The sequence below is a fragment of the Pygocentrus nattereri genome, chromosome 12 (genome assembly GCF_015220715.1).
Source record: "Pygocentrus nattereri isolate fPygNat1 chromosome 12, fPygNat1.pri, whole genome shotgun sequence".
Classification (NCBI taxonomy): domain Eukaryota; kingdom Metazoa; phylum Chordata; class Actinopteri; order Characiformes; family Serrasalmidae; genus Pygocentrus; species Pygocentrus nattereri.
In genome coordinates, this window is record NC_051222.1 from 37489013 (window position 1) to 37501641 (window position 12629).

At 39.5% G+C, this 12629-nt stretch overlaps 1 protein-coding gene across 1 annotated transcript; it reads left to right on the forward strand.

Moving 5' to 3' along the window:
• The first annotated feature begins 2685 nt into the window (after positions 1-2685).
• LOC108411407 (NACHT, LRR and PYD domains-containing protein 3-like) lies at positions 2686-12629 on the forward strand. Its single transcript, XM_037543344.1, has 9 exons — positions 2686-2776; positions 5112-5339; positions 7166-8972; positions 9528-9701; positions 9792-9965; positions 10949-11125; positions 11652-11822; positions 11939-11985; positions 12076-12629. The coding sequence occupies exons 1-9, from the start codon at positions 2686-2688 to the stop codon at positions 12627-12629; spliced, it is 3423 nt and encodes a 1140-aa protein (XP_037399241.1).

The window sequence follows — 12629 nt, forward strand, 5'->3', positions numbered from 1 at the left end:
TTAGTGGAAAAAATCATGCAATCCTTTTGCCTAAAAAAAAAAAAAGTAAAGTTACTTAACAGGTTCAAGCTTAAATAATATAATTTACAACTTTTGGTTATTTTCTAATTTTTTTAATGATTCACACTTCAGCAGTGAGTAAAGTTAATTCATACAGCCCAGTAATTATGAATCATTTCCACTGAGCTGCTGCTCCAAGTTCACACTGGAACTAGCTAGATTAACTTCAGTCAAATATTCTTCTTTGTTTAAGATACTGGCATCAATTAAATCAACTCCATTATATTAGAAGGACTGTTTTGTACAGCAAATAAATGGCTTATTTACTTAAACAATATTTCAGTGAGAAGTGCTGTTGCCTCACAGTAAGAAAGGTCTGGGTTTGATTCCCGGCCGGGTGACCAGGGTCCTTTCTGTGAGGAGTTTGCATGTTCTCCCTGGGTTTCCTCCCACAGTCCAAAGATATGCAGTCAGGCCAACTGGACGTGCTAAACTGAGTGTCAATCTGCCCTGCGATGGACTGGTAATCTGTCCAGGGTGCATCATGCCTTCCACCCAATGACAGCTTGGATAGGCTCCAGCAACCCCCACAACCCAGAAGGATAAGCGGTTCAGATTGCGTGTGTGTGGTTTCCGTAACTATAAGGTTATTAAATAAACAAGCAATAGCAGGCTGACATGAATACGTACAGAACAGAACCAAACTCATTCCTCAGTAGCTAAACTCTTCTTAACGTCCATTGTTTTTCTGTCATGTTACCTTCCGCAATTCTGGCTTTCAACTCCGCCTCTTTTAAATTCTTCTTTTGAAGTAGCTCCAGAGACTGGTAAGACACACTTATACATTCAGTTTTAAGTTAACACCATTTCATTAAAAAAATGAATGCAATTAATAATAATAATAATAATAATAATAATAATAATAATAATTGTAAAGGTCCTAAAAAAAGTCTACATCAGCTTCATGATGTCTTCTTAAAGTGCAGAACTGTTCCCAACAAATCCCAGATAAGAAACACTGGGGAACGTCAGGATCTTTGGGAAAACTAAAAGTGGGTTTTAAGAAATAATTTCTTGTGAGAATGATTGGTGAAAGAATAATAGTATGTTCTGTAGACAGATGAACCCAAATAAGGAACGAATGAGGAACTTGTGGTTATTGCTGCCTTTGGGCTGGTGTGGGATATATATGGATGAGGCCGTGACCGCAGACTGAACACTGCTTGTCACATGACACTGCAGTTGCTTCCCCTCACTGACCACAAACACACATGCACGGATACACGGCAGTGAATTGTATTTCGTAAGCAAGTCGACTCTTTTAGGTGAATGTTGGGAGCTGACATTCATTGAGCAGCTGTTTTTTCAAATTGGTAGATCCCAAGATGCTGAAAGCAAAAATCACGGGACCCACCTGTGTTGATCCCACCTTGTTGAAATGTGCTACCATAGTATATGTTTATTGGTGCTTTCCTACATTAAAGTATAGGTAGAATATTTGGATTTCCTACATGACCTTGTCAGAAAATTTTACCAGCATTAAAACTAAAGGTAGGATGATTTGATAGCGTACATCGCCTTATCAGGAAATTTACTGATGAGTTGATTTAAGTGATCTAGGTCACTGAAAAGGGCCAGGTGTTCTAACAGTCCATACTACCCATCATGTGCCTATCATTAGTACAGCATAATAACTCAAACTTTAATATTACTTTAAATCAGTTGTGTAGACTCCCCTTGTAAAGCCATTTAGGCTTAAAAATATTAAACATGTAGTTTTGTGTAGGGAGCTGCCTAAAATACTCACTATGGTAGGACATTTTGACCTTGAAGGCAGCACAGCATCTAGGCAGTCTAAAGTGAAAGCACTCTTTAAGAGACTCAGGAAGAGCGTGAAGACGTTTCAGAAGATGGGCTGTATGGTCTGCAGCACGCTGTAAACTCTCCCTGGGACTCTGGAATGTAATCACTCAGGAGGATGATTTCATACGGTAAGTACACTGAACAGTAGCAGAGGGAAGAAAACTGCACAGAAGAAGTGGATCAGCCTACAGCTGGGTTTTTTTTAATGTTTCCACATCAGCCCCTGTATGACCTGTTCTACTGCTTCTACTGCAGCGTCATCTTTTTATCTTGGTGTGTGAGTCACTGATAAATACAGTAGTGCTCAAAATAATAGCAGTGCCCCAACAGCAGCAAGATAAATCAATGTTTTTGTTAAAATTTCAACCTCTACACCACAAGTAAGTTTTTGGAGGGTATAATAAGGGTATAGAAAACCAACAAACCCAACAGGCCACCCATGCATACTGCAGATTCTGTGAAATTGAATGATTAACTGAAAAGGGTGTGTTCAAATAAATAGCAGTGGTGAGTTCAATTAGGGAGGCCGTCACTTAGGGAGGGCATTCTGGGAAAAAAGGGTGTAAACGGGTGATCCTTATTTAAGGAGCAAGGCAACTGACATGCTGGCTGTGCATTTGTCCTGAAAAAACAAGAAAAATGGGTCGTTCAAGACACTGTTCTAAAGATGAGCGTTTTTTAATAAAGAAACTAATAAAAGAGGGGAAAACCTATAAAGAAGTACAGAAAGTGATTGGCTGTTCAGCTAAAATGATCTCCAATGCTTTGAAATGGGAAGAAAAACCAGAAAAACGTGGAAGAAAAAGAAAAACAACTCCTCGAATGGATAGGAGAATAGCCAAACTGGTAAAGGCTCAGCCAATGATCGGCTCCAAGAGGATCAAGGAAGACCTTCACTTGACTGTGAGTACTGGTACAATCAGAAGACGTCTTGTTGAAATCAACCTACCAGCAAGAAGCCCCCGCAAAGTCCCACTGTTAATGTGCAGAAGCGGTTAGAATTTGCCAAAGAACACATTGAGTGGCCTGAGAAGAAATGGCGTAACATTTTGTGGACTGATGAAAGCAAGGTTCTTCTTTTTGGGTCCAAGGGTCACAGACAGTACGTCAGACGTCCTGCAAGCACAGAATACAAGCCACAGTACTCAGTGAAGACGGTTAAAGCATGGTGGTGGAAGCATCATGATATGGGGATGTTTCTCCTACTACGGTGTTGGTCCTATTTATCGCATACCAGGGATCATGGATCAATTTGAGTACATCAGGATATTGGAAGAAGTCATGCTGCCATATGCTGAAGAGGAAATGCCTTTGAGGTGGACCTTTCAACAAGATAATGACCCAAAACATACCAGCAAGCGAGCAAAAGCATGGTTCCAAACGAACATGATTCAACTGATGGAGTGGCCAGCACAATCCCCGGACCTTAATCCCATAGAAAACTTGTGGGCTGACATAAAAAATGCAGTGCATGAGGCAAAACCAAGAAACGCAGGGGAATTGTGGAATATAGTACAATTGGCCTGGGCTGCAATACCTGTTGACCGTTGCCAGAAATTGGTTGACTCCATGCACCACAGATGTGAAGCAGTTATCAGAAACCGTGGTTTTGCAACAAAATATTAGTTTAGGATACTCAACCAAGTTGACTTATCAAGAATTTCTTAGTTTGTGCAGTACATTTTTGAGTTTCCAAGAAAAGATGTCAACGCTGCTATTTTTTTGAACATTACGTTTCTGACTTTCTGTGAAATATCATTATTATTATTTGAGTTTTAATTACTTTTCCCAATTGTCCTGCTTTGGAATAGAATGTGCTGTGTCCCCAATGCATTTGTGTTCATTAAAGTACAATTTGTTAGACGAATTTTGACATTTACTCATTTTTTTAAAGACACTGCTATTATTTTGAGCACAACTGTATGTTTGCTGCTCGACGCCTGTGATCACAAAGTGAGCAATACAAAAGAAGCTATGACGCAATACTGCATGACCAGAATGAGACTGAATTCAGCAGTATCACAGTAAACTGTGACACTAAAGCAGCAGTGAGCTTTAGCCACGACGTACACTCAGCAGCCTTTTGAATTAGAACCCCCTCCCTAGCTCCACCTTGAACAGTTCGAGATGGTAGCCCATCCATTGATGCACAATTTGTGTTTGCAGTGACCTTGACTTGTGGACGGCTTCCTCTTTTGAGTCTTGTTTTCTTTCGGTGTATCTCTACCTGCTCTTAGAAGAATTTCCTGTAACCAATGTGGCAACACCGTCAGCTTGCACAGCGTAAATCATGATATTTCCTTTTCTAAGGTTTGATACATTTAGACTACGGCTGAAAGATAAATAGTTTTCATCTCAATTTAATAGGGACGTTTAAAATTGTGTAGAGTTACAAGCTTTATTATAGAATATATGATCAACAATGTTGACTGGACAAGTTTTCAATGTGGAAATTGAACCAAATAACACTGAGCTTGTGAAAAGCCTATAGATGAGTTAGACAAGTCAGAAGCAAAAAACACCCATGTTCTGTATATATGACATCACAACAATCCCATCTAACTGGTAGTCTGATGAACTCATTCAAGCCTCATGCCAGAAAAAGTGGATATTTTGGTTTTATTGGCCAAAAAACAGACATGGAAATGAATGCATACAAAATAATTGCATGTAATGGCAATCGCACTGTTGGTGAGAAAAATCACAATCAGGTATTTTCCCAAAATTGTTCAGCCCTCGTTCAGTTACTCATTCATCAGCATCAGACCACATGTTTAGAGCTGACTGATATTTCAAACAACTTCAAACATTTGCTGATAATATTTATGTTGTTTCAGAAGAGCAGAACCTTGTAATCATACGGTCGCATAAAAAGGTTTGATCCCAGGTCAAATTGGATATGTTAATTTGTGAAAATACGATAATATCCTCTACAACAATTTCTTGACCAAGGATGTTCAGAAACTGTACATTTTGTTTGAAGTGTTTTGGAAACACTCAACCATTTAATAACAATAATCAACAATAATCTTTCCTGTCTCTTTTCTTAGAGACTGCAAGTTTCCCAGAGCTCTTGCTGGCTTGTCTGGTGATTGTTCTGTCCATTTGGTTCTGGAGAAGAAGAACGCAGCCAACAAACCATCAGCACTTTGAAGGTAACACAAGGCTAAGTGATAAGTACAGGTGGTGACATGGATGGAGATCAAATATAGTTTCCAAGACGTGAAAAATTGGTCTCTGTTCTCCAGATGCTAACAAGACACTGACACCTATAACAGAGAACCATCAGAACCCAATTTATCCAGATGTGTGTCCTAGTTTGGTACAGAGAGCTCCCACAGCTCCTGCACTTCCTCCTGATGGCTGCTCTGTTGTTGTGAGTGCTCATAACAGCAGCACTGTCTATGCTCCTGCATTCAGTAAGAACTTCATCAATGGCCCTTTTGTTGTCAATGTCAACACCAATTCTGGAAAAGGTATGTTAATGCTTGTATATCAATAAATCTACATATAGGACACAATCCATATTAGGCCTGTCACATTATAATATAATGACCTCATTGCAATTATTTGATATGTTCACAGTTATTTGACACAGTTGTTTACATTCACAATCATATGTTTTACACTGCAATACACTGAATGTAAATTAGGCATTGTGAATTTGGGTTGAGACAAATGCACATAAGAGAAAGCAGATAATGCATTTATTGAGACACATCATGTTTCTTACAGAGAACAAAAGTGATAACTTCTGTCTGGTGCTGTAATACCTTTAGAGGGCAACAGTCAATAATGATTATTTACTTGAGTTTTAGCTGTGTCTGTTATCAGTTGGGATAAACTTAGTATCAACAGCTCAGAAGCAAGATATATTGGCTACTTTGCCCCATTTTAGGTAAAATAGTTGCACACAGTGAACAACAATTGGAGTTACATTTTTTGTCACAGTTTTCATCATCATATTTTGATTTTCTTCATTCTTGTCACTGTCATTAATTTCACAGAACCTGGAGGAGCAGAAGCAGCAAAGATACACTCAGGTACCACAATCATGTTTGCCCTACTGATTCTAATTCTTAACCCAAACTTTGTGTTTGCTAAAACAATGCACACATTATCAACTAAGATGGTCTTGATCTGATATGAGGTACCTAGATAAGGCTGATATCAGTAGAAAATTCTGGATCAGATATCGGAGGGGAAAGAAAGTATAACTGTGATCTAGTTCTCCAACAAATCTATCCTGAGTAACTATGTAGTTCATCCTGTGGTGTAGTAAAGGGATTGGGTAAAGAGAGGATCTTCAGTGAAGTGCTTTAATTCGCTAATTTAAACCTTAGTAGATAGCAGATAGATAAGTTGGTATTGTGAAATTCTATTTTCTTTTTATCATCACCATCATCATCTTTAACAGCCTAGTCCAGATAGGGTCATGGTAGCAAGTGGGAGAGTAGAGAATCCCAGCTCATTTCAAGGGACTTTGAGCTGCTCCCAGGACAACCTGGGTCCTAGAATGACTACAGGGTCTTATCCCAGTAGGCCGTGTCTGGTAGACCCACACTGGGAGGCATCCAGGGGGCATTCTGATCAAATGCTCAAACCACCTCATTCGGCTCTCAATGCAGAGACGTAGAGGTTCCACTCCGAGCTCCTCGTGGATGATCAAGCTTTTCTCCCTATCAGGTAGAGTGTAGTAGCCACCCTGTGCAAAAAAAAAAAAAATTCCATCGCTTTTATTCTTTCAGTCATTACCCATAGCTCATGACCATAGATGAGGGTCAGGATGTAGACCGACCAGTAAACAGGGAGCTTACCATCCTTTTCCTGGCTAGGAATATGGACTCAGACTTAGAGTTGGTGATCCACATACCAACCACTTCACATTTAGCTGCAAACCATTCCAGTGCTGGAGGCATCCATACCATCCAGCTAAAAGCACATCATCCACAAATAGCAAACATGCCATACTCCAGCCTTCACACATAATGCCCTCCTGGGCTCTGCGACACCTTGACACCCTTTCCATGAATATTACAAACAGGAGTGGAGACAAGGCACAACCTGGGCGGAGTCCAGCATAAACACTGAACAAGCTTGACTTACTTAACTGATACAACTCTTTTCTATATCTGTTCTTTAAAAAGTGGCCAGTTTTACTGTAAAGTTGTATTGATCACTGAGGACATTTGTTCCCTAAAGGATTGAATTTGTATTTCTTTTTGATGTTTAATAAATTAAGTAAATACATTCAGTTTATTATTTGTTTACGCATTACATTGCTTCTCTTTGTACCAAACAGGTGAATCGATCCTGAAGAAATTCCTGGAGACTCACAAAGCCAGTATGAAGAGAAAAACTGAGTGTATTTTTGAGGGAAAGAAAGATGCAAAAAATAAAATACAGCTAAAGAAGGTGTACACACAGCTCTTCATCACAGAAGGAGAACTTAACAAAGTCAATAATGAACATGAGATTCTAAAAATTATGAAAGACAAAGCATTCAGGGTTCACAAATCTCAGGAGACAGCAATCAGCTGCAATGAGATTTTCAGTTTAGCACGGAAAAATGATGACCACAGTAAAACAGTGTTGACCAAAGGCATTGCTGGCATTGGAAAAACTGTATCCGTTCATAAGTTCATTCTTGACTGGGCAGAGGGGGAGGCCAACCAGCACATAGACTGCATGTTCCTGCTTCCGTTCCGAGAGATTAACTTAATTAAAGATTCAGAGTTCAGTCTTCATGAATTGTTGCTGGAATTCCACCCTGAATTGGAAGAAGTGAAGGAAGCCAAAACATATGAAAATCTCAAGATTGCATTCATTTTTGATGGGTTTGATGAAAGTCGACTTCCATTGGATTTCAGCAGCAGGATGGTGACAAGTATTCATAAGAAAGCATCTGTGGATTTGTTGATAACAAACCTCATTAAGGGAAATTTGCTTCAAACCTCCTTGATCTGGATAACCTCCCGACCAGCAGCAGCCCACCAAATCCCTTCAGAGCATGTGAGCATGTTCAAAGAAGTACGAGGGTTCACTGATAATCAGAAGGTAGAATACTTCCAGAAGAGAATACCAGATGAATCTCAAGCCTCAAAAGTCATCTCCCAAATTAAGGTCTCTCGCAGCCTCTACATCATGTGCCACATTCCTGTCTTCTGCTGGATCACGGCTACTGTACTTCAGGACATGCTGGCTCGAAATCAAGGAGAGGACATTCCCAGCACACTAACTGAAATGTACACCCACTTCCTGCTTATACAGATGAACATGAAGAACCAGAAGTATGACAAGAAAGTTGAGCGTGACCTGATGAAACTTATGGAATCAAACAAAGAACTGATCCTGAAGTTAGCCAAGCTGGCATTTGAACAGCTGAAAAAGGAAAACATTATGTTTTATGAAAGTGACCTGAGGGAGTGTGGTATTGATGTCACGGAAGACTCTGAATATACTGGAATGTGTGCTGAGATCTTCAAACAGGAGTCTATTCTTCACGAGAAAAAGGTTTACTGCTTCATATATTTGAGTCTTCAAGAGTTCCTTGCTGCTCTCCATGTGTTCTACTCTTACCTGAACAAGAGCATGGATGATTTGCAGTTTTTCTTTGATGATGAACTTCCTGCTAATATTCAGTTGGATCTCTTACTGAAGAAGGCAATTAACAAAGCCATAGAGAGTGAGAAAGGTCATTTAGATCTTTTTCTGCGTTTTCTGCTGGGCATCTCACATGAGTCCAATCAGAATCTCCTGGTAGGTCTGTTGCCACACACAGAGAACACCAAAAAGAGCATTGGTAAAGTAACACAGCACATCCGGCAAATGCAAAACAAGGGCCCAGATCTGTCACCTGAGAAATCCATCAATCACTTGTTCTGCTTGGTTGAACTAAAAGACAGCTCTCTATACAACCAGATAAAGAAACATCTGAGTGCAGAGGCATTTCCAGGCAAAAGTCTCTCCTTATCCAACTGCTCAGCTCTGGCCTACATGCTCTTAATGTCTGAAGAAGTGCTGGATGAACTCAATCCAAAGAAATATAACACATCAAATGCAGCTTGCAGGAGACTGATCCCAGCTGTGAGATGCTGCAAAAAAGCTTTGTGAGTTTTAGTGTGCAATACCACTTCAGGTCAATGTTAATATGTGAGTACATGTTGGCGCTGAGAAAAAAAATGCTTCTTTTTTCTAGTAGTAAACAGTCAGTGATGGCAATCATTGGCATGGTGACAACATTGCTTATCCAATGACAACTTCAGCAGTGTTGATTATTTCAAATGTAAAGATGTTATGTAGTATTTCATATTTTATTGTGTAATACTGTGCTTCAACAAGGTGATATGTGGGGTCCATGGCTCCCAAACAAGCAATCTGGTTTATTCCACTGCTGTTCTCAACAACAAAAAACTGTGAAATTTAAACTCTTGATGGAACATTTTGTGGACTTCTATCATATACTTACATTGCCACCAAAAATGTATGATTGCTCCATTGAAAACAACAGAGTATCCATTTTGCCATAAAATGCCCAACATCAACATATAAACACAGATTTAGACAGAATCTTTTAATAATAATATACTCTTTACTTAAAGTTTCATATTTTATATTTTAATCCTCAATTATCACTTGTGACTATTTGCACACTTTCATTACAGGTTTGCTGGCTGTGAACTTACTGAGAGTTGCTGTGAATGTGTATCTGCAGCTCTGCAATCAGAAAACTGCCCCCTGAGAGAGCTGGACCTGAGTGATAACTACACACTTGAAACAGCAGCAAAGCTGCTTTCTGATGGAATCAAGAGCTCATACTGTAACCTAGAGATACTGAGGTCATTGTTGTATTTATTTAACTAATTTTCAAGCTTAAATCAATCACGTATTATAGTTGAAATTCACATTGATTGTAATCACTTTTTCAGGTTAGTCAGATGTAATTTTGCCCATAACAGCTGTGCAGAACTGGTCTCTGCCCTCAGCTCAATTTCATCCTCGGTGAAAGAGCTGGACCTCAGTAACAATGACCTGCAAGATTCAGGAGTGAATCAACTCCTTCTCGGACTAGGAAATTCATACTGTAAACTACAAATTCTGAGGCAAGTATTCATAACTTTGTGCTTCAATAGAAGAGCATTTGGCTGGTCCATATATAGTTAATGCAAAATATTTGGAACCAGACAGATCAAATATCCATCTGGCTGGTTCCACAACGCAGGACAGTGCTTTTAACACCTTTGCAATGGAAACTGAAACTGAAATTAACTCAACATTGTGAGTTAATACAGACCTGCCAACCTTGGGAAAATATTTAACATTAATAATGTTACACTTACTCTTAGTAATTTACAAGCTAGCTTGCTTGTTTACCAGGCATTTTAATTGGTAATGTTAAGCTATGCTGTCTGTGTGTTGCAGATTGTTTTATGAAGCTTTTCCTGTATTCATTACTACTATTGCATCCAAACTCGTAACCATAATGAGAGGAAAGATCATGGCAGTGTGTTTGTATGTGTGTGTATGTGCACCTTAGAGTTAAAATAAACATAAAGTCAGATGAGCAGGATTCTGACAGGGACGAGAGAGCAGCAGACCTTGTTAAATGACCAAACTTGTTTGCAGCGAGTGGAGAAATAATCACATGCTAAGTGAAGTGGTTGTTTTTTTAAGCATTAAAACATGGTCTCTTTGAGTCAGATACCAGTTTTGACTAGCAACACATTGAGCGATGTGAGGAGAGGGAGGACCATCCTACCCACCCAAAAAGTCCAGATAAACTCTTTTGGGCCCCCGGGCACAGATGATAATGGCAATGCCAGAGCCTGAGGTCACAATATCCTGATTATCAGGCGAATGCTCAGACATTTCCACCACTCAGAAACCCCAGCCATATTGTCATTGTAACTCATTTGTTGTCCTGTACAATATTATTGATTTAGAAAAATCTATATTAGCAGACCTGTGTAACAAAAAACTGCTTGTCACATTGTGTCTTCAGTTATGTTTTCATTATATCCTTGCAGATTTCTAAAACGTCCCTGAGAGATTTCTGTAACTGAGTTTTGCAGTATTTCCAATCTAGGCTGGGCTGGTGTAACCTCACTGAGAAGAGCTGTGAGTTCCTCTCCTCATTTCTCAACTCTAGCACCGAGTCACATCTAAAACAGCTGGACCTGAGTGACAATGACTTGCAGAACATGGGAATAAAACTGCTCTCGGCTGGATTGGAGCATCCAAAGTGTAGCCTGGAGATACTGAGGTAAGTGCTCAGTTTTACTTAAACTTTATTCATTCAGTGCTGATTTAATTTTGCCTTTTCATTCTAAGCTCTTAAAAGGTTCTCAGGTTGGACAAATGTATTGACCAAAAATGTTTACAATTTTGATTGAATGAAACATATTATTTCACTATGTAGGAATTGAGCCATTAGAAATAGCATGGTGTACTTTGGAAACATGACCTGAATGGCAGAACTTTTAGAAGTTGTGTTTATACATTTGTATATTGTGCCTTGTTCATTAAATGTGTGGTTTTGAGATCCATTAGTGCGATAAGACAAAATGGCATTGGATCCTTAATACCTCAGCATCACATTTTTTGGAAAAGAGTCCTCAAGTTGTGTTTGATCTGCTTTTTGCCCTTTTTACCTTTAAGAAGAATTTATTATATTATACAATTTTAAAAGACAACATAAAATACGTAAAACTGTAAGTAAAGAATGAAGATAAATTAGTCCAGTGTTCATTTATTCTTTTTTAGATAATGAATGATTTTTTTTCTTGCAGAATGTCTGGGTGTATGATCACAGAGGAAGGATGTTCTTTTCTAGCCTCAGCTCTGAATTCTACCCCCTCTCACCTGAAGGAGCTGGATCTCAGCTATAATCACCCAGGAGAGTCAGGCGAGAAGCTGGTGTCTGCTAGAGTGGAGGACCCACACTATAAACTTTTATTAAGGTTAGTGGTGTACTTGAGATAACTGTACATTGATCAGGTGTAGTATCTTTCCTTACTAATAAGAGAAAAAAAAATCAGGTCATGCTTTCAATATGGCTTATAATTCTTAATTTCAGAATGGACCCAAAAGGTGAACAATTTATCAAACCAGGGGTCAAAAAGTGTAAGTTCTCCTCTGCTCTCCCTCTCACTTTCTCCATCCATCTCTCCAAGTCAAATTTCAGAGAGCAATAAACCCATTTCTCTCTTTTTGATGCCTGTAGGCTCACACTGGATCCAAACACTGCACACAAACAACTCTGTCTATCTGAGGATAACAGGAAAGTGACACATGTGGACGAGTACCAAGATTATTCAGATCTTCCAGAGAGGTTTGAAGTATTTCCGCAAGTGCTGTGTGAGGAGGGTCTGTCCGATCGCTGTTATTGGGAGGTCGAGTTCAAAGATTCAAGCCCTGAAATAGGCGTGACCTATCATGAAATACTACGGAAAGAAGATGACATTTCTTTACATGAGGCTTCGGCTCAGCTTGGACTGAATGACGTGTCTTGGAGTCTAGGCTACAGTACAACTGGCTACCATGCCCGTCATGATTCAGAGTACACAGACATACGTGCTTCTGTCTCAAGGTCAGGCAGAATAGGCGTGTTTCTGGACTGGCCGGCTGGTGTCCTGTCTTTCTATAGCATCTCTTCTGATACTCAAACACTGTCCCACCTACACACGTTCCAAACTACCTTTAAGAAGCCTCTGTATCCAGGCTTCTGTGTGGAAATCGGCTCATTAAGTTTATGCCAGATGGATTAA